The sequence below is a fragment of the Platalea leucorodia genome, assembly GCF_965183815.1.
Source record: "Platalea leucorodia genome assembly, chromosome: 4".
NCBI classification, from domain to species: Eukaryota; Metazoa; Chordata; class Aves; order Pelecaniformes; family Threskiornithidae; genus Platalea; species Platalea leucorodia.
In genome coordinates, this window is record NC_138826.1 from 4,671,573 (window position 1) to 4,694,466 (window position 22,894).

The 22,894-nt window shown below is 47.9% G+C and overlaps 1 protein-coding gene across 1 annotated transcript in view; it reads right to left on the bottom strand.

Annotated features, from left to right (window-relative positions):
• Positions 1 to 908: 908 nt before the first annotated feature.
• LHPP (phospholysine phosphohistidine inorganic pyrophosphate phosphatase) overlaps positions 909 to 22,894 on the bottom strand; it is a gene marked incomplete at its 5' end in the record, with an annotated part of 89,714 nt that continues 67,728 nt past the window's right edge. Inside the window, one exon of the mRNA XM_082308403.1 lies at positions 909 to 1,735. Coding sequence (XP_082164529.1) covers positions 1,645 to 1,735 — 91 coding nt within the window. The 3' untranslated portion in view covers positions 909 to 1,644. The remainder of the gene's footprint in view (positions 1,736 to 22,894) is intronic.

A 22,894-nucleotide genomic window follows, 5' to 3' on the forward strand; every position in this document is an offset into this window, starting at 1 on the left:
GTCTCTAATTCTGCTCCCCGGTTTGAGCCCCTCTCCCCGCCGCGCTCTTGCCCCGTGCAGCGTAGGCAGGCGTTACCAGGCGTGCTGCAAAAGCTGCGCTGTCAAACTGTCGGGTGAGAGAAACTAAACTCTGCGGGGCACTGCAACGCCCAGCGGCGGGGAGCAGCTCCCTTTAGCAACGCTTAATTCTGATTAGAAAAAAGGAAATCTCATGCCTGTCCTTGCTCCATGGAGCATCACTTGGCAGCCCTGCCTGTGCCGAGTGCTGCCCGGCAGCAGGATGGGGCTCAGCTGGGGCTAAACCGATGCGGCGGGTGCTCGGCAGGCCCGCGGCGCTGGCACAGGATCGGTCCCGGGGGTGTTCAAGGAGTAGAGTGGGTTCGTCCCGGTCAGGTACCTACAGCATCAGGGAGTGGTGCATGCCTGTGTGCTTCTGGTATCCAGAACTGGAGGGAAGTTTAGCCATGACTACTGAGAAGGAAACAATTGGCTGAACATTTCCACATAATATTTATAAAGCGGAATTTATACTCGTGGCAGGAGGACTGATGGAGCTGGGGCTTTACAGAGACTGGTTCCCAGCTGGGACTGGAAACTTAAAGCCAGGAGTGCCAGCACCGGCGGGTGAGATGCCGTGCAGGGCTCCACGCTGACGGTGCCCAGGCGCGGGCGAGCCCCCGGCTGCATGGCCGGGATTTTAACGGGAAGGGGTAGGAAACCCACATCCCCCCCACAGGTCTGCCTACAAGACACCCCCCGGAGGGAAGGAAAAGCCCCTCGCCAGCTTATTCCAGCCAGGGAAAAGCATTTCAGATCCTCTAAGCATCCCTGCCAGCGCCGAGGTGACTGAACACGACGACAAACGGGCCAGATCCGCAGGATGAGGTTTATTCCCGACAGGACGGTGTGGTTATTCCTTGATGTGTCACAGCGTTACCGGATTCCCGAGCCCTAACCCAGGGCGGTGCCGGACAGGGGCTAAACGTGGCAGAAGCGCGGTTACCGGCTTGCCAAGGGCGCAGGGGCCATCCCCCTCCCCAGGGTGCTCGTGCCGCCCGCAGCGAGAGGCACGCACGGGACCCCGCAGAGCGGGGCTGGGCCGGCGCACCCCAGCCCAGGGCTTGGTGGCCTCCATCACCCCTCAGGGACATCCCCCATCCCATCTCAGGCACCCCAAAAGGCACAGAAAGGGTGAGTTAAACAGCAAAGCCTGTCCATGAAGGGTGCCGGGTCCCCCGTTTCCCACCTGGGCACCTCCGGGCTGGGTCCCTGGTGGGAGGCAGAGGCCCCTCACCACCCTCAGGGCTGCCCTTGGGCAGAGAAGGCTCAGCCCCAGCCGGGGAAGAGCCTGGTGCTTTTGGGAGAGCTGATTTCACCTGCGCTGGCAGGGGCACGGCACAAAGGGGAAGACGTTCAAGACATGCCAGAGGACAGCAAGCTCAGTGTTCCCCGAGGAGGTCAGTAAATCATTTTAGTGCCGTTACACGAAACATTCAGGAACGCGGGCGTTCACCACCCCGGGCAAGGCTGGGGCTGGGGCTGTTAACGTCAGATGGGGGTGGGAGGGGATGAAGCGACCTCGTGGAGGGGCTGCATGCGAGGCCTCCTCCTCGTCCCTTCCAGTCGCCCACGGCGCTGTTGGTTCTACAGCTGCTGGAGGATAATGTCAACTGCTTCGGCGAGGTTATTCACGTACGCGTCGGGCTTCACGTCGGGGTGGTTTTCATCGCAAGGCCTGCAAAGGAGACAGAAGGGCCTGGCTGAGCAAGGACGGGCTCCCAGCCAGGTCCCACCTCCCCGGCCGTCCTGCTGCTGCTGCGCCCACGGAGCCCAGGGTAGCTCCGAGGTGGCCCCAGATGCAGCACCCTCAGGTGAGCCTGGGTTTCACATTTCTCCCTCTTCTGTTTTTTTTCCCCTTTTCCCCCTTCTCTCCCCACCTCCCCCATCCCCAGGTCTTTCCTGCATGCTACGGGAGGTCCCATGCCTTTGTGCAACTGAGCTGGGCAAAACTTCACAAAGCCTTGTGCGGAAGACAAGCTACATCGTTAACTAACGAATCCAAATTAATGCACTGCGGTTTACATGGCACTTCTTCATTCAGGCAGTAGCAGTATGACACAGGGATCACTGGGAGGACACTTCGCTGCAAGCCTAGGATCCTACGAAACTGTGCAAATAATTATTCTCCCATGGTTTTTCCTTAGAAATAGGTAAAGAAAAGAACTCACTTCCAACCTGGAGACAGGAAAGGTCTGTACATAGCTTCAGTGAATGGGAAGGCTCTGCCAGGGTTTAATTTTGCAGGACCACCGTCTTGTAAATCTAACAGGGCTGGTTTCAAATGCTACCATGAAAAGGGGCAGACACCCTCCACCGTGAGTCACCACCCCAAAGCAGAGCAGCTTGAAGCCGTTTTTTGGCAATGAGTTAATTAGAGCTACTGGCCTAACGAGGCGCAGATGCACAATCCTGTTTTACTGATTCAGCAGCATTGCTGGTGGGGAGGGGGGCAGATGTGGGAGGCAGGAATTTTCCAGACCTTGTGGTCCCGTTATGGCTCTTGGGCTGAGAAACCCAACAGCTGCTGAAGAGAAAACATATGCATTTTATATGCTTAATGCCTTTCCTCTGGGAAAGAGATGAGAGCCCTAATGTCCACCTCCCATCTCTCTCGCTCCTTGTAAAGGGCAAACCTTTATTTAGCACAGGCCATTTTCTCAGCAGGGAAGATGCACTTCCCAATGGATGCATAAGAGGCAGAGAGATTATTATTTATTATTATTATTTATGATGTGCTGAATTTGGTGAGCATTTGTCTGTACAAGTACCAAAATATTTCTTCAGTTCCAGCACTGAAGCTCCCCAGGGCTATTTCCTTTCTGTTCATCTGTCAGCCGCGCTCTTCACGTCCGAGTACACGAGCTCCTTGCAAAGCCATGGCCGCTTTCGGGAGCCCATGCTGCTCGACATTTTACTTGATGCAAAGTTACTGTATGCAAGTAGGAAAAATAAAAGACACCGATATTCAGCTTTCCTTGTGTCACCTGCAAAGCCATGTCTGGCACAAGGACGATGGCTCTGTGAAATGGACTCTACATCGGTGCTGGCTGTCATAAAAGCAGCTTTTTTAAAAGGTGGAAGGTTATTCCATGGGTCTTTATTTAATTATCCAAGTTCTAGCTTGTTACAGGGCTAGGGTACAATAAGAACAGTAATTACGATGGTTTTTACGTTTTCCTCAACTGAAGAAGAATTTAGGTTGCTGAAGGTAAAGCAAGCTATAATATACAATGGAGAAAAACCTTCAAATATAAAGCAAGTAAAAATCCAGTATGTGTTCATCCCTTAGGAGGTGATTATTGCTCACCCCCTGATTTAACCAAGAGGCTTTTATGAATGCAGAAATCCCTTTGGGGAGCATGGTAAAATACTAATTTCTTGTCAATAATCCTTAATTTGAGTGGAGATCTAAAAAAAGTAACGATCAAAATTTCTTTCCATTTTACACTCTGAAAAACATCTCTTTCCTATCTATCTTGCACGTTAGGAGAAAATGTTAAGAACTGCTTGAAACGAACGCTTCTGCAAGAAATTTTCAATTACACAGCACTCTTTGATCTATTAAAAGGATTTTGTAGTAGATATCTGTGCTGACTATACAGAAATCCACCTGTAACTCAGCAGCTAAATGCCAGTCATCAAGGAAATGCCCTGCATACGCTCGATGTGTGCTGCGGAAGAGGTGGGTGTATATATACGTGTATGTGTATATACATACTGCAGTAAAGCAAATTAGGAAATAAGGTGTTTTTACCCATTCGTCCAAATAACGTGTGATGAGAACACACAGACCGGCCAGCCGCCAGCTCCTGGCTCCAGCGAGGTTAATGTTAAAACCCACCTTAGCTCCAGGGGAGCTGCAAGTTCACCCTGACGTGCTGCCCAACCACCCCCGCCCCGCGGGACCGCCGGGCTGGACCTGGGCTTCATTTCTGTCTGCTGCACCCCTGTTATTCACCCAAGCCCAATTATTTCTCTTCTGCTTTGCAGTCTGATACCCTCCAGGGTTACAGCTGGGAACCCTAAAATACCCTTCTGCTACTCATGCTGCAGACAGACGGCCTCGCTCACAACAGAAGGGTTTCAATCATTTTACTAATAATTTACTGGCGTTATCCAGAAGAAAATGAGAGGAACCCGCAGGCTTACGCAGGAGATATCTCCCATTACAGCAGACGGGATGCAGCAGAGCCCAGCGGTTCAGCAGGTGCCTCCCCTGCCGGGACCCCGCTTCCCTCCCGTGGTGGGGACCAGCCCCGTGGCACCGCGCCGTCCCCACGCCGGCCATCCCTACCCCTGGGCTGGAAAGCGTACTTCGTTTCAGCCCATGGCACATTTTGGAGTTATAATTCGAGAGACATGTCATATGTCTTAGATTACCTCTATGCTCATCGCTGCTAAGTGGGGGAAATGCAGTAAATAAAGTTGTCTGAATTCTGTAGGAAAGCAGAGGGCTGGGATAAAACACACTTCCCTGCTCTCTTGCCTTTTCCTAGGGCTGTGCTAGGAGCTTTGATTCCTGTCAGTGCCGCCCTGTTTCATGTGGCCTCGTCCTTTGTCTCGCAGAACGCTCCGTAACTCACACAACTGCACACCAACAGCCCAGCGCTGCTTTCCCCCCGCCGCCCCAGCTCAGCATTGCTCTTTTAAGCATCTGTCAGAAGGAAACTGCAAGTAATCATCCCCCAACGCTAATGCCAAGAAGCAATGCTCCAAATGCAGCAAAACAATTCAGGAGCCCAAGTCTGGGTGCCAGAAGCGAGGCAGAAGAGAGCTCTGCCATAAAGCCTGCGGGCAAACCCAAGGGGCTGGAGGATGAGCCCTTCTTCTGCCATCCAAAGGGAGCGGAGACCGTAGCTCTACGCCAGCACCTCCCCCAGGGGATTCGGGCTCTTTCCCAGGAGAAACCCTCAGTTACTGAGAGTTTTAAGATACCCTTCAGTGGAGCACTGTGCTCTGGAGCTTGGCCCTGACGTCCTGGGTGTTGCTTTGGTGCATCAAAGCCTCCCTGCACAGGGCCACTGGGTGCCGGTGGAAACTTCAGCCAAGAGCAGATCTTGCTTCGCTTCTCTGTCGATGCCAATGACTCTTTTGGCATTGCACTGTGGCAGACATCACAACTGTGGGTCACAAAACTGACAGCTGAGGTTACTTTTTTCTGTTTCATATTCCAGAAATAAATAAATGAAAAAGTCTAAAAATATCTTTAATTTGCTAGGTCAGCTGAAGAATAAACTTGCACTGAGCTAACTTTAAGATAAACTCCTTCCAATTTTTTTTTTTTTTACGTGGGACTCTGGTTGCACAGAAGAACATAAATCAAAATGACAGAAAATTATATTCTGTAGCTGAATATTGAGCTGTCAGCAGCCTTGGCCAGTGCACAAACTCACTTGTGAAAAATCAGCTACAGCCTTGGGAAACACCCTCTTCAGTAAAGCAGGACTCCTTGGAGTGGCTGAGCATCACAGCCTGGATGCATACATCAGGAACATTTTCCAGCCCAAGTTGGCCATGACAGCTGTGAAATGTGACATTTCATTTCTACATCATCTCTTCGTGGCCACCTTGCTGGTGTATGAAGCAGTCAGGGAAAGAAGTGGCTTAGCACAGGGACCCTCTGAAATCCGGGGTGGTCCTTCTCGGTCCCTACTGCGTTGTGAGGGCTCAGGGAGACATAATCTGTGCCTGCCTCTCCGTGCACAGGGCAATGCTAGGAGAATATGTTCTTCAAAAGAAAAAGCCGTCCAAAATGATCTGTACGTTACAACATATCAAAGATATGAAGTATCTTTAGCATGATCCAACATGGACAGAGGTCTTGAGACTCGGTAGTTACGTCCATCAAATCATCCTCAGGAGATGACTAAACATCCTCCTCTCCCAGGGACTATTTATCACTGTCAGTGCTGCAGAAGCTGAGCAGCTATCTACAGCCTCTGAGCCAGATCCTCCGCCCATACTAAACTGGTTAGTTCAGATCAATGCTTCAGTCTGAGACATCAAGGAAGCAGCAGGGCGCTGCAGAAAACTGGCTCTGCGATTTTAACTCTTCACTCGGTCACTTGGTAAGAGAAGCTCCAGCACGGTATCAGGGCTACTGACTAGCAGAAAGTGATGGATTCCTCCTGGTGAAGCATAAAACCAAATCCTAGATCATAAGGGGCAGTGAAAAATCAGCTTCTGCAAGAATACGAAGGTTCACGTACTGTCTGGGTCAGATTTCCACTTGGATAGGTCTCTTCTGGCAAGCTAAATTCCCTACCTACACTCAGCTATGAGGAAGGGTGTCCAATTGCCCCCACCTGCTATGTAATGTTCTCAGTGGTTCACCCAGATGCAGTTGAGTGTCTGTGATGGATGAAGGGTTCTGCGCTGGTTTGCACAGTCCTTTGCAGGAACTACTAAAAGTCTTTAAAGTGAATGAAGCAAATACAGGCAGAAGAGAGCATTGCCAGGGACAGCATGAAAGGATGCCTCTAAAAACACTGACTTTGAGTTAACCCTTTTCTTTCCCATATCAGTTGGGATTCTGGGTTTAGTCTGTGGGTCGGGGTGGGCATCGGACGCTGCTGGCAGCCGGCTCCAAACGGCGCTCTCCTGGCAGGACCATTTCTGCAAAGGGCATTGGAGCTGCAGAACATCTGCAAAGGAAAACAGGCAGCTGGGTCCCGGAGGTGTCCTGCTGAGCTGGGAGCCAAGCACCCCACCGGGAGCAATGAGGGAATGTGTCCAGTCTGAGCACCAAACCCTCACGTCGTGCTGTCCTAGGAAACTTCACGTACCACTTGGAATGAGTTTCTCAGCCCCTCACTTGCGCTCGTTTCCAGCAAAACATATGGAGAACAAAAAGGAAACAGCTGGCTTACTGTGTGGACAAAATATTTAGCAGATAAAAGTCTAAGTGGAGGTAGCTGACACAGATAGTCATGGCCACAGGGATGGAAACAGCTCTAGAATCTCGCTCAACCTGAGACCTGCCAAAACTTGACTTTGGAGAACAGGAGCAGATGGGGATTGATCAACACATGACTAGTATCACAGGTTAAGATTAGCTTTTGCAGAGTTCTTTAAAAATAGGGGTAGGTAGGAAAAACACCACACAGCACCAAAGGAAGGCACAGAAGTTAATTTGAAAAAGACAAATGATCTCACATTCCAGCGCACAGCGCTGCAGTCATTTGGCAAACCTGATCCGTAACGCTGCGTGTCCCACAATCGCTGACCCTTCCAGCAGCACAGCGTTCCGTGAGAGAGCAAACCCCATCCCACAAACTCTCCCTCTGTTTGTACACGGGATCTCTCTGTCACCACACAGACTTCCCGCTAACTCCCTGATTAAACAGCATATCCTCCTGCTGCATAAAATGAGATAAAAAAGCTTGAAACCGTTTCTCCTGACAGCATGTTCTTCAGGGGCTCTTACCACGGCTGTAAAATACATGAGACAGAGTTTAACAAGATTTTCTTTATGAGGAATGTAAACAGACACTATAACCTTTGCTAGTTTCTCTGGACAGATGCAATTATTTTACTTGGTGCCACGAGTGAAACTCTCTTTTTTTTTGTGAAACATGCAGTTTAATCAGTTTGGCACTGAAAACCCAAATAAATCACAGTGACTGACAGCACACTGATGGGCGGTTGATGGATGGCTGCAGAGCACGTTTCCTGACGTTACGATGAGAGACAAACCTGCACCAAAGCCACTAAACACACCTGGCATTGGAGCAGGTCCCAGAATTTCAGGGAACCCCGTACCTGGACCTTATATCTCATGTCACACCCAGATCTCCCCTGGAATAGAAAGAGATGCTTTTGTGGTTAAAACACTAGATTTTGGAGAGCTGCTGGGTGTGACCCCGGGCAGAAGGTTTGTCTTCACGAAGCAGCTAGCGCCTTCCTTTGCTTTGCTGCCATCATTTGGGAAGATGCTTTTGCTCGGAGAGGTGGGCACCATCGACAGAAACTCCTAACCACAGGCCATGCAGCCAAGGATGCCTTCTACATTGCTGCAGAAGTCAGTGGCCTCTAGAGATGACCTTGCCATGCCATCTCCTCCCGGCCAACATGCCTGCAAGAGCTTCAGGAAAGCAAACCCGTGTCAGAGCAAACCAGCATCCTCCGCTGCTCTTCTCTTGCCTCCCAGGACTGCGCACACAGCTAATTGTGTTTAATTGCGACTCATTTAAATTCAAGCATCCACAAACAGGTAAAAATTAATAGCCAAATTGTTTGCTAACATCTGAAGGAAGTCTGTGGGCTTGCCTCTTAATCATTCCCGTTTATGTTAAACTGCTGCAGTTTTAACTGAGCAGAATAAACCGGCTTAGGTACGACACTTCTCCAGGCAATATACCTCAACATACAGGAAAATGCAGAGATTGAGGGGATAGGGAGTTATCTTCCTGCATAAATTACCTTCAAAAAAAAGCAAGCTTGGCAAATGCTAGCAAACATTCCCCAGATCTTTGTTTTTCTGAATTTCAAGGCACTTCCTGGGGTGAACACTTGTGCTTTTCAAATGTACACGTGCTGAAAATTTAATTTGGAGTGTTGTGGTAATTTGTTTGTTTCTAATCAGTTGGCTGCATGGTGATGCTCTAACTAAGGAGCTCAGATGATACACAATTACGGAAATAACTGCTTCGAAGAGGATGCTGAGGGTGCTGGTAGGGCTAAAATAGGTGCACGGGGGAGGGCTAGGTCTCCCTGCTGTGGTTTGCTCTACCAGGTCTTCTGCCAGGTCTTTTAAAAAACATAGCACCAAGATCTGATGCAGGACATCACACTGGGGAGCAAGGAGGAGGTTGGAAATGGTGATCATAAATGCAGGTATGAAGTGGTTCAGAGCAAGTGGGGCTTTGTAAAGAAGTAAAAGGAACAGCGGTGACCAGGACAGATCACAAGTTGGAGGCTGGCAGTGGCAAACTTCCGTGGATATCGCATGTAAAGCTTGGGAGAGGGTCAACACAAATATTTCCAATACCTCTTTCCACAGGCACGACCTTTACTGACGCCGGTTATAAGTTATCCCTTGAATAATCCCAATTCCTGCCATTTTTGCAGGACACACCGCACCAACCGGCCGCTGAACGCACAACGCTGAGGAAGCGGATGACGCAGGCCGCTGTTTTCCTCCACCCATCCCTATTTATTTTCTCTCTCAGGAAATACAGCACATGTGAACACGCCAGATTAAGAGCTTTGGAAATTAAAAGTCCTGAAAGTCTTTGTACAGGCTGTGGATAGGACATATACAGATTCCTTCACACACTTGCTTAAGTAAGAAACAGGCCTGAAGAAAGGCAGGACGGCGATAGGGAGACGTGATGCGAAGTGCTGCCGTCGTGACAGAGGGTACTGTTGGCTAAATCCTCTCATGTGATTACACCAGAGCATGAGATTTTATTAGAACTGACTTCTTTCCACCACCTCCAAAATCCCTCATACAAAAATGCACTGTGAAGTCAAGCTGGTCTGAAGAAATATTTCAACAAGCAGAGCACTGGTGTTCAGGCATCTGGGCAGCAATTTTCCTTGTCAAAACTGCAGAGCCCTCTCATTTTGTAAAGCAAAAGCAGTTCAGCAGAGGCCAGGCGTTAAAAGCGTGCGTACCAGCGTTACAGTGGAGGAGAGGGAGCAGCACACACGCCTGTTCTGGTTTTGGACTGGTTTCCAGCCTGCTTGTCCCAGAACACACGTGGCCTGGGGACAGCTGGTGTTGCAGGGAGAGCTGGAACGTGGTGGCCATCAGGATGGTGAGACACTCAACCGTGCCCTTCTGCCACACGGGGCTCTGGTCCCATCTTCTCTGCCCATGCTGAAGGCATCATGTGGACTCTGAGCTGGGACCTACTGCAGTCCCATCCAATCCCAAATCCAAAGGTTAAGCCATCACGGCTGAAAAGCCAGTCTTGCTCCGTGCTTGGGATGATGGATACTTGATTGGACTCCTCAGAGAAGACTCAGGTGGAAAGGGGTTACTGCATTCGTAACTGCCATTCTCAGCCTCGTGGAAACCGTTAATTCATCTCAAGCAGTGAGGGCGTGTAGTGGTAATATTTGTGCAACATACTCTGTTAGGGCCAACCAATACGGCTAGAGGAAACAGACCTTTGAGAGCAGAAAATGCTTCTGCCTCTGCAGAGGTGCACATTCACCCCTCGTCACCTGGGTTTCCCCCGTCACGCTGGCCCAGACCCATTTCACTCAGCACGGTCTGTCCAAAAGCAAGGTGCTGTGCCCAGGCTGGTCACCTGAACCTCTTCAGCAGCCTCCTCCTCGGGACAGACAGGTCCCCCCGAGGGGAAAGGGAAGAGTATTCATCTCACGTTCATCCCATCTTCTTAGATAACAAGTCTGAATAGGAAATATCCTCTGGAAAAGATGATTTGTTTTCCTACTGACTATTTAAAACAGATGACAAGCTCACACCCCAGAATCAGTTCTTCGATAGCCAGGGTTAGGTGTAAAGAATCTGGTCTAATTTTTGATAAAGTTTAGATAAAGTTCACTGAGATAAATCCTACCTCTTGCATTACTGCAGCCTGCGAGCACATGGTAGAAACGAACCGTATATGCCAGGCGCGTTTGTGGAAGTGCAACAGCCCCCAGGATGGATGGGGATGGACTGGGGGATCGGAAGCTCTGCGCTGTACATATGGATGCACCTAGTGCCGCAATGCAAGTACAGCACAGATGTTTTCAATAAAAGCAAGTCTCCCTCTCCCTCTCAAAAGCGAAATGTAAATTTGCTGTTTGCTGAGAAAATCTGAGAACTGCCCCTGCTTTGCCAAACTATCCACTCTAACAGGGTGTTTGCAAGCACCGTGAGACTCAGCTCTGCCTGGTTGGATTAATTATTGATGACCTGCATGGCTCTGCCAAATGACCTTACTCAATTCAGTAGAAAATAATTTTAAACGCCTCTGAGAAAGAATTTGGACATAAATATTTTCTTTGTGCATATATACAAACACAGATGTGCAGCTTAAATGCAACCAACGTATTAGCCATTAATGGGATTTAATATTACACAAGAGTGGGAAAGATTAATTTCAAGGGCTGAATTTGAAGCTCAGTGGCGCTCAGGCATCTTGCTCTGTTAGGCGCTTTTAAAGACCTTAACCTAAGAATATTTCATTGCTTTCCTTCGATACGTCGCTTACATAACCCATGTGAAACGTGTCAAACGAATGCTGGTTTCTGCATTTCCAAAACAACACGTGGAGATTTAAGTGGCAGAACTCTGGTAGATCCAGATACTAGCAAGAAAGGAGCTTTGCAGATTACAAAAGAAAGAAGTCTTCATTTCAGATTTCAAATGCTGTTTGGAGAAGTTCCATTTTAAAAGTATCGGGCCAAAGCTGCACTGATAGTGTAACCCTCTAAGTAAGATATTCAAAGATACAGCATTAAAAGACTGTTTCTCACCAAACAAGAATCTGAGCTACCCTAAGAAGAATAATATTTGTCTTCAGATGGTGCTCACTAAATCAGTCTTAAACCAGTCTGGAAAATGAAGGCACGCTCTACATCTTTGGCTGCGAAGTTGCTGAGCCTGGACAAGGCAATGGCATGGCCATGCGGCGACCCCGGCACAGCAGGACCCCTCTGCGGGGTCTCTGCCCGACTTCTCCTCCTCCCAGACCAGACGGGAATATTACATCCAACCTCACTACGCTCAAGGCTGTCAGGAACCCATCTGTTTCTAAACATGCTTGTGCTTTTAACTGATATAACAAAAGGCAACATGCTTTTGAACTAAGCGGCAAGAGTTCAGCCTCAGTTTTGAGTCGGTGCATTATTTACGCCTTCTGAAATGGCTCAGAGCCACCTGAGCACGCAGAGCCCACCCAAATAACTCGGGGGTGCTCCTCAGAAACTTCTGCCCCTTCCAAAGCATAAACTTTGCTACTGTTATTCCAAATTATGGCTCATTTGCTTAAGCCACTCTGTCAACAAGATCTTCGTAATCTTCTCTTTGGAAGTTTGCATGCTGTGAATGTCTGCCTACCTTTGCTTCCATGACCACAGTGCCAAGGAGATGAGACTTCATTTCCCTAGGAAATATTTTTCCCAACATCTGCAAACCTACTGAGGTATCCATACAGCACCGTTTGCCGTACAGGCATCGAGGTTTTGGACAAGGGGGTATCCTTCTCTACCTGCACGGCACCTACTGCAATGCAGAACGCAGCCTTCACTTGGTGATGTTAAACTTCTACTACAGTATAATTCTCTTCTTTTAAATAACAAATGTCCATGGATTATTCTGAACTCTTCCCAGCCTCTGCCAGTGGCTGTTATAAAAGCAGGGATTGCACGAGTAAGGAAAACAGCTCCGTGCACATCACCCAGACAGCAGCTCTTTCTGGTCCTCTGGCATACAACTCCTCAAAGGAGGCAGCCCACAGAGCTCTTTATTTTTCAGAGTCTGTCAGCTGCCCGAAGTGACGGAGCTGATCAGCAGCTTTGCTTTTTGTTTTGTTTTGGTGATGAGAAAACCAGGCCCGCCTGGCAGCTGAGTGGGTAGCAAAGTAAGCCTTGTGTTGTGTGCCCGCAGCCTCTGGGCTCCTGTACAGCTCCTAAACCCAACAGAAAACAATACAATCCTGGATAGACCAGCAATAGGAAGCCTGCATTGGATCCCTTTTCTTTTTTAACTGGCAATGGCGATCTTAGGCTAGGCTACCTCCCTCCAGAGAAATGCAGGATGTCCTCTGTTGATTACGTGCACAAAGATGGGAAGCTGTTCAAAGAACGATGACATGCTGCATTTATGGACCGTGCTTCGTCCAAGCATCTCAAGCTCTTCGGAAGCGTAGCAGGAAACGTGCAGCACCGCTGCCCTGGGAACATGCTTACTGCAGCCGCGCAGGGAGGCAGCAGGGACGGCCGCGGCGTCTTCCTTCTCCTCCTGGCTCTCTTCCACCTGGTTCCTGCATCGGGCAGGACACGGGAGGGAGCACCGGGCCGAGGAAAGCTAGCTAGCACATTTTTCAAGGTGTCAAACCACATCTACGTTTGTGCTTAAGAATGGATTCCGGAAAGTATGCTAAGCTAACATTGTTAGTGTAAGGATTAAATCCCCAGCACTCCTGGCGCTCAGCCCTCTGCCTGGACCAGGAGAGTAGTCCAAGGTTTATACCCACTTCCTTCCAGCTTTGAGTTTCAGCTCCTCAGATGAAGGTTGCTGCTGTGTCTGACTTGCAGTGTGCTGTAACACACGCTTAGCACAGACTCAGTGGGAACCCCTGGCCCCGCTGAAGTCTTCCAAGAGTTTTGTTAAATACCTAGTCCCAGTCAAGTCAATGGGGATTTTGCTCTACGTTGTCAAATAAATAATCCCAAATTTGAAACAACTGACTGATGAATACTCAGGTTTGAGCAGTAAAGCATTCAGGACGCGTGGTTTCAGCTCAAGGTGTTGTAGCCCATAAGCTCTGCGCAGGTAAGGTCTGCGTCCTGCGCTGAACTTCCACAGCCTCTAGCACCATCTTCTCCATCAGTCCCCGGCCGCCACTTTCATAAATATAATGGCTAATCAATATTGTGGCCACCTCCAAATAGCTTCTTTAAATTTGGTTGTGTGGGACTGACTAGGTACTTCCCACAGCAGTTTATTGCTGGCTGTTATTCACATGTGCAAACCACAGCCTGAAACCACAAAATCATCAGGACTCCGACGTTACTAGCTTTGTACCGCACCTACCACGCTCAGAACCGTGGCACCAGGCACCGCTGCTGCCATCGCTTTGTTTTCAGACCCTGCCACATTCATCCTCGTGAGGCTAAGATGGTTTCTGAGTCAGTTCTGCATGAGCTCCAAGACCTAGAAGCCAACGATCGGGCTGTGCAAGGTGCCCAGAAGAGCTGTGAATGAAAGGGGGGCCCGGGGACGACGACACCTCCACCTCCAGTGCAACACACGACGCAAGATTTTTCCATTGCAGGTATTTGACCTCTCCCAAGAGAGAACTGAAGGAGTCTGCAAGTCATGGAAGAGCACTAGAAATGGCCTCAGAGCACTAGTAAGTCGATTGCAGCAGCTCAGTTTCCACTGCTGTACTACCTGCTCAGGGACGGTACTTAGTATTTCTTAGGATCAGATAACTTCTTAAACGTTAAACCAATAAAAAAGACTTGCAGTTTTACAACAGAGCAGAAAAAAACCCGAACAAATAAGAACAGTGGCTTTGAGACTGCTTCAGCTTCTTGGTATCTGTAGTTTTTGCTTTTATCTGAGTATTTCTGTTGAGACTAGTTTCCTCCCTTTGCATCAGCTTCAAGTGAAGGGTAATCCTTTAGAGAATGAAAGGCCCATAATACTGGTTTTAGCTGTGGACCAGCAGCTTCTGCAACCCAACCTGGCTTGAAATGAAGTTTATTTACATAGCATGCTTGGTACCTTTGAGAAAATCTACTACTTAAAATACTTCAAAGAATCACTTTGTACTGGAGGTGGAACAGCCACGAAGACTGTATTCTCTGCACATATTGCTAAATTCTTGCAAGGCATCTTAGGGTGGAGATATTTGTCTATGAAGTTAAAAGCAACCCAACAAACCTAATCCCTTTCAAATTGTGTTCAAGACAGCACGGAGCAATCTGTGGAGGGCTAATCAATCCCTTCTGCTGGTTTTTTCCCAGTCTACAATGAAGCAGTAGCCTGAAATGCAGGCTTGGTGTGTGCTATCTGGGTATATAAGTAGAATAAAGAAATTTTTCAAACAAACCACTCAAACACTTGCATGGAAAGGACTTTACGAGATCATAAAGAGAGAGACTTCGTCTTAATGCATTAAGTAAAACATTAAAGGAAATGTTCTAACTTACAGCGTTATACAGTAATGATCAGCAATGTAAGGGGTTTAATTGCCTGTTGCTTTCCCACCATAAATTACTACCTGCAGCTCACGGAAAACCTTCCTCCAGACCTGTTCCTCACTCCCATTTCATACATTCACGCTGACGGAAACAGCAGGGCAGCCTGGAGTTGTCCAAAGTCCATACAAATGGGCATGTCTTGAGAAAGCAATGAATATTTAAGAATACTGCATGTTTGGTCTAAGCTTTTCAAGTAGCTCATGACATATGCAATACTCCACAGGTTTTATGACTGCATATATCCGAACTTAGTAACTAGCCAGTACAAGCTGAAGATGTCCTGTAGTGACCTAATACAACAGTGGGACAGGACATATCCATTAACCCTCCTTGTTTGCAGCCGAACAATATCCACGCCCAAATACACGCACAAATATTTTTCACTCCCAAACGCAAGGTATTTCCTCCAACCTTCAAACCCCACCTGTGTCTCCCTTCTATATCCTCTTGCGTTTTTCAATGTCACTTAAAAAAAAGAAGAAAAAGATGCGCGCGTGCCCCCAGACCAGCTACAACCTGGTGCCTGCTGGGAGGCACTGGTGGGAGCATGCTTTCCTCCACGTGCCCTCCAAGTCCAGCCCTGACTCGTAACAAAGTCCACCAGCCAGCTTCGCTGCTCTGTAAAGTCAGGCATGAAATCCTCTTGTGGGTCACAAGAGCGAGTAAACCCCGAGGAAGAGTGCTAACTCCAACCCAGGCTGAAGAATCTCAGCGTGAAGAAAAACACTGAAAAAACGCTGCCTAGGCATCCTTCTGCTGCAAAACCTAACAAAATATTGATTCAGCTTCCAAAGAGGAGCCTAAATTCCACAGGCTGTGCAAATCCTAAAACCCACGGGTCTGGCAGCTGCCACCACATGACCCTTCACTTTGGTTACACTTCAAGAAGTTGTTTTCCAGCCTTCCCTTATGGAGATCTACAACACTGAGGTAAAAACAAAGTAAAAACATCTACATCTTAAAATAATCCTCTGAAGTCACCAGGAGGATAAGCTGAGTTTTCTCCAACTTCAGGAGGTCTTTTGGTTACTTTGGGTATTCTAGTGTAGGAGTATTTTCCTGTGCTCTGCATCTGCCTTCATTTTTTTGCTACCAAACCCCGTTTTTTCTACATTTTGCCTAATGTAACATCACTAAAACCAACTCTAGGCTGATGTGGACTTGAGGCTTCCACAACTATGCTGCTCTCAGTGTGGAGACGATATTCACTTGACACTTCTCCCTTGGGCAGTACTGGGTTGCCGTTCCTGGATGTCCCACGGGTGTGTATTTGCCACATGCCTGTACTCAGAGCCCTGGATTTCTAGATAACGTGCTTTTGATAAGGACTCTGATACAATTTAGTTGGTAGTTACCTATATTTGATTATTCATTAATATTAAGTAAGATCAGACAAGCTTCCGAGGCACCGCAGGCAAGGACACCGGGGCAGGCGCCTGCCGTTTCCCACCTGATGGGACCCAGGGGAAATAACACCCGCAAGGTGAAGAGAGGTTATTTACAGGACAAAAACTTGGGTGGATGGCAACCAGGTTAGCATGAGCCAGCCTTAAAATCTTACACAACAAACAAGCGAAAAAAAAAGAAAACAGGAAAAAACAGGCGTGTGGCTTGGGAGAGCAGCTGTCTCTGTTGTGCCACTGGCCTTAACTCTAGTTATAAACAATGGGGGACATTCTGCAAAATTAAAATTACAAAACTTAACTACGGATAATTGCTAGAGGCAAGCCACAGACTCTGACTTTGAACGGCATCTGCCTGAGTCTTGGCTCCAGGGACTTCAATGTATTTCCTAACTCTGGATGTCACTTGTCCAGCCTTTAGAAGTACAATGATGCGTCGGTGATGCTCCAGCCAGGTTTGCTGCAGGACTTTTATCTTCTGCCTAGGACTAAGCACTTCAGAAAAGCTTTCCATCCAGCCTGTGACCACTCAGAGTTTCTAAAGCTAACTCTGCCTACATTATTGTAATCTGATTTTAACTCATTAGCCTCTATGGCTAATGGTAGCTTGTATCCTATGGCAGGCTTTTACATGGCAGCACACTGACTCCAGACAAAGCCTTTTTGTGCTTTTGCAGCTAACCCAGCAAATACTGCTCAGAGAATACTGAAGCTCTGGAAATTCCAAGATAATATGAAAAAGAGCCTGAAAAATGTTTAATTAACATTTATGCAGAGTAAACTGGGGTTCTCAGGTAATTATCAGCAGATCATAGTAAACACTATGGTGAAATCATGCTCTGCTGAAAATCATTTGCTGATGAAGACAAGTCTTAAGCCAATGCTAAACCGTGCCACCATTCACACACACGATTTTAGTAACAGCTGTTCCCTCCCCAAGAAAGGGCACTGCCTTCTTTGGGGGGAAAAAACGTTCAATAGAGTGATCTCGCCATTGTCGGGTAGCTAAAGCAACCCAGCTCATTTGCTCTCCAAGCCTGGTAGGCTTCCAGAAGACAAGGCAAGGGAAACCCACCCACGTGATAAGCTCTAACGAGGCTGTAAAACACAAGCACAGCTCCGAGCTGGAACCGGCGGTGAGCCAGCCCCGAGCCCCACCTCCAGCAGTGCCGCTGCCGGGGTCCCTCCAGAGTCTCTTTTCGGTTGACTGTAGTCTGTTGGGACATTTATACTATCTACCCAGTAGCCATTACCACACATTACTTCACAGGAGGAATAAAACACTATTTAAGCTGGCGCACAGATATTCGTAGACTGCTGATGCCCTGGCAGAGACAGGCTTCAGAGGCTGGCAACAACAACTTCACTTGGGATAACAGGGCTGGCCGCTTGAACGAGAAAGAAGAATTACCCGTTGGAGAGATGCAGAGAGGCGAGGCGACATTTGGAGCTGAGTTTCACTACCCTGAATCTGGGAGATACTATCTAGATACAAACCCAAATCAACAAGCCAGAATCCCAACCACCTTCCCGGAGGATTAATTAAGGCATCCTCCTCCCAGCCCCCATTCAGAAAATCTGGCTGGAAACTAAGTAACAGCAACTGTTTACGCCATTAAAGCTGTGCAGTAAGAAACGACAGCCTCCTAGAGCTTCCCACAAATTCAGGCAAGATAAACATCTTTGTTATAAAGCATGAGCCTCTCCAGTTTTATTGACAGAGACAGAAAGCGTCAGAGAATGGGAGCTGCTGAATCCAGACTCTGATTAGCAATTAAACACTTCAAGAGGGGCAAGCTTCTGGGCAGCAATGCCCTCCCCATTAATTCACAGAAAACCTTCTCACATAAATTAGCCATCCCCGTGATTTTAATGCTTCGGTATGCCCTTGACAAAGGAGCCCTTACAGGGCTCAGCGCAGCCATCGGCTCCAGCCTCGCCTGCTTGGAAATCTGGCGGGGGTCCAGAGGGCTGTAGATAGATGTGTGCCCCCGTCGCCGCGCGCGTGCCTTCCCACGGGGACCAGCCCCGACGGTCCGGGGAGCCTCCTGGATGCCGCGCTGCATCGGGTTCTGTCCCTTTGGCTTGAACTCCCTTACACAAATAGCAAACATGTCCTGTTTTTGCAAGCATGGGAAACACGTGCGTGGATGCCTTGGAGCTCCCTGGCTTCGTCGCGCGCCGCGGGCTGGGGTCCAGCCTCACGCGGCCCCGGGGAGCAGCACCCACCTCGGCTGGCGATGCTGTGATTTACGCTGGCGGATGGAGGCGAGATCAGAATCAGGTATTTTCTACATGAAAGGTATTGCATAAAACCAAAGGGCTATTCACGTCACCGGCCCATCTCCCTAATTAAAAGCCGCAAGACTCCGAGCTCGGTCTGAGCGAGCGATCAATCCTCCCGACACAATGTGCCCGCAGAGATGTTTGCAGAACACGTCTGACGCTGCCGAGGGCTTTGTTTCCCCCACACCTCCTTCCCCGAGCAAAAAAAGCTGCAATTGAAAAGTCCTGGTCCTTGGAGGGAGCGCTGGTTTTTATCAGATGGTAACGATGAGTACATCATGAAATCATTTAATACTTCTCATTAAATGCATTGCTGGAGAGCAGGCCTGATTTATGAACGGTATGCTGTGGGTATAAATAAGCTGCACTTTGCTTGTAACACAGCTGGTCAAGAAAATTAATGTTTTGTTTTCCATAACCTTTGTCCTCTCCCTTCCTCTGCTACTATGGCAAAGCTCAAGGCGTGTAACTCGATCGTTCTGGGGAAGACGACACACATCCGAATGCCTCGCAGCGGCTCAACCCAGCGGCGCAGAGGCAGGCTCCCCAAACGCAGCCCTGCACTCCAGCTTTCCCAAAGCCGCCGCCCTTCCACGTGGATATACCTCCCCGTTTCAAAACAACACCCCAAAGTGCTTACAAGCAGACTTGCCTCTTTTGCGTTTGTGCTGGAAGTGTTGCTGGAACAGCATTATCCTGGTAAGTTCAGGTCCAAGAAATACTGATATATTTAGCACGGCTGCATAACTTTCCATCTTTAAAAGCCCAGTATTCCTTCTTCTTTTTGTGCCCAGGGAGTAGGACAAAAGCCACTCAAACCCAATGAACATCCATCTTCAGAAGAGAGGAAATACGAGGCCGTTGCGACACAGGACAGTGGCCAGAGACACTTTTTAACGCTTCTATTAATCGTGGCACCTAATCCCAAGCAAACACTTCATCAGCTGCATAATGTTTTTTTCAAAAGACCTTTTAGTCCCAGCACAAGGTGTACGCGGTGCATGTGATTGAGCACAGGGAAAATTGCACTTTCGGGGCAGACAGATGTTGAAGAGGCTTAGGAGAGAGTCGATTTAAACAAGGATAGAGAGAAGGGCTCTGCAATCATATGGTTCACATCTGGAATTTACAGGCATGATAATTTTATAACCCTCTCCTTACGGTTTGGAAGCAATGCAATATTCTCCCTCGCTTTCCAGCCTAAGCAAGAAACATCCTCGTGCATTTGACAACTTGATGTGACTCCGAGGCTGCACACCGTGGTGTAAAAAAGGTAGTGGGGAGCTGGCAGAGCCAGTGAGGTGCATACGGGCACTTTTATTTCACAGGTATTAAATCGTAAAGTCTTAAAATCAAAGAGGAAGACCCAGTTTCAGTTTACTTCTGCTCACAGCAAGTCCCTTTATATCTCATTCAGAGACCCTTCTGATTGCTTTTATGGTATATATGAGCCTCTCTTCACAAAAGCCACTTTCTAGTGACTTTATATGTTTCTTTTCTGGTTGAAACCAAGAAACCTCTTACTCAACCAACCACTTTTCATGTGCACGTAACACGAGGCTGTAAAATCACTGCAAGAAGAGATTCTTAGGCACGAGCAGACAAAGCACTGAGACAGCCGAGAACAAAACAAGGTGGAAATCACCTCCAACCATAGCAGGAAATGTGGAAAAGCTTAATCTCTTTCAAAACTAATATTTTTACATTTCTGCAGACATAGCCCCAGCGTGGTCACAGCTGTGTGCGTGTTCCAGGCACTAACTTTGTGCGTGGACTCACAATCCGCCTAAAACCAAACCTTAGCTATCATCAGGCTTAGTTCAGCCACATATTTGGCATCTAAACCCAAAGAAATTAAGAACGTTTCTTCAGGAGGCAACACAGGTTTTGGCAACTGCTGTTGAGTTTTAAACATTTGAAAGTAATTGCTAATGCACAAAGAAACTGGAATTGAGGAGAATTTTCCTCAGGTTGGAGAGCAATGTGGGTCTCCACTCCAACAGCTATGGAAAAGTCAGTCAGGCTCAGTCTAACATGCCCGACACAGATGTCAGCACCATCCCCAAAACACGCATACACATATATGCATTAGCTTTTATGGTACTCATTTTGAATGTCTGTTTCTCTGTAGATGAAGAAAATTCATATTCCATTATCTTCCTTTAAAATGATACATAAATCAGGAAGACAGCTTATTTCAATAGGAAAAAATTATTGGACGAATTTATAGGGTATATTTATTCATAAGACAAATTTTTGCTAGGCCTGGTGATGGATTAAGATGAATCTGACCTAATGACTCTGGTTCTTCTCTCCTACTAGTTCCTGTCTTGATAATTAAGAGGGATTTAATTATTTCTTGGAATTCAGTTATGCAAAAATATATCAATTTTGCAGAGGTCATTAACTCCAGGGTTTCCACCAAGTCACACTGACTCCAAGGTTGATCTTGAGCTGATGCAGCTCCACATCTCGTTTTTCCTGGTATCAACCAGTGTTTCATTTTATTGCTATTTGGATTTCTAAGAGAGGCTGGGAAGGAAGGGAGGACATGGAGAACTGACTCCTGTCTCTGACACTGGCCTGGTGCGTGACCTCAGGTCCATCACTTTGCCTCTCCGTGTATTGGTTTCCCCAGCTGAAACGTGAGAATAACGATACTTAGCTCCTTTGTGTAAGCACTTTGAAACTGCGTTATGAAAAAGCCAGATATAGAGGAGCGGGGTGTTTCCAGTCCCTTCAAGATTAAATGGGGATAAGATTCAGTGATGGATGAACCTGTGTCTAAGCCCTAAAGCAGGGGATGGAGGATGGATCAGTCACAAACTGTTTGGGACGATGCTCTGGCCAGCTGGGAGTCATAAACGGGTTTTGGTATCGACTTCAAGAACATCAGAGCTTCACCTTCTACGTTGCAGGGCCTCATCTGTAAACCAGAAATAACGGGATTTCTGTCTTTCCATTCTCTCTCCCCAATACAGATTTTGTGTTCTCCAAGCACAGTCTGTGCCTTATCTAAACTGTTAAACTCAGTTTTGGGAGGAACTTGGAGGAATTACTGAAAGGCAATGAAATAATCTTACAAGCGACAAGACCAGCAATAAGAGGCAGAAGAGTGAGAGAGCAGGAGGGAGAAGTTGTTTGCGACTCAGCACGGAGCCCTTTTGGGCTGGAGCAGCCATCGGTGGGGCACGCAGTGTGGGCACAGCCTTTTCAGTGATAAATTTGTCCCTAAAGTATGGGCCAAATTCTGGTCTCCACCACCTGTGAGCAGCTTCCTTTGACTTCAGCGGGAACCGGTTCCACACAGCTGAGAGCAGGATTTGTCTCTATGTATAATATGTCTTGCACGTAAACAAAAGAGGGAGGAAGAGACCTCTTAGATAATCATCACAGAAATTATCTTGGCCTTTCTAACACCGATGCCAAGAATATAACTGATAAAAAAACCCTAGAGATCTCTGCCTCATGATTGGATTTCTGCCAGCATAAATTTGGAAATTTGGGTTGTTTCCTTGTGTGCAAGGATGTCCCCTGCACAAAGTTCCCACTAAATGTATACAGGACAGTAATGGCCCTGCTTTCCTTCCAGTGCACCAAGTCTTTCTTGGGTCTGCAAAGCCATATCCCATGCAGTAACTGCACAGCTCTGTGTAGCAGTTGTGGCAGCCCCATGACAGACACTGGAATCAAAACCCAAAGACTTGTGTTTGGCAGCCGTGTTCAATGATATCTTTGTGACCTTGCACAAACTAATTAGTCTATATTCCAATTTCAACATGTATAAAGCAGAGCAAAAATACCCAGCCTTCAACCACGCGAGGCCTAGGAATGAAAAGCAGCGCACTGACGAAAGCACGCTCCGAGTATCACCTAATCATACTCCAGGTCCCCTTTTCCCACCTAGACATCGTTTGCATGTACTCTCAAGGCTCCAACATGCTTTAGAGATGTCTGAAGCGTTAGGATTACAACCATACCAACCGCTCTCCTTCCTTCTGGTTCACCTACTCCTGTGCAAACCCCTGGACCAGCAACAAATTGGTTAGTTCCCCCTGGACAGGGGGATGAAAACAGCTACTCCTGAGAGCAAATACTTACAGTCATTGCCCCAAGGAACTGAGCTGCTGCCAGGAATTAAAGGCAGCCAGCCGTTTCTTGCTTACTGTAAATATTTTGCAGCCAGTAATTACGCCTATTTCAATCCTCCACCCTGGAAAAAGCTCGCTGTTCCTAAGGCAGGGGCAATCAAA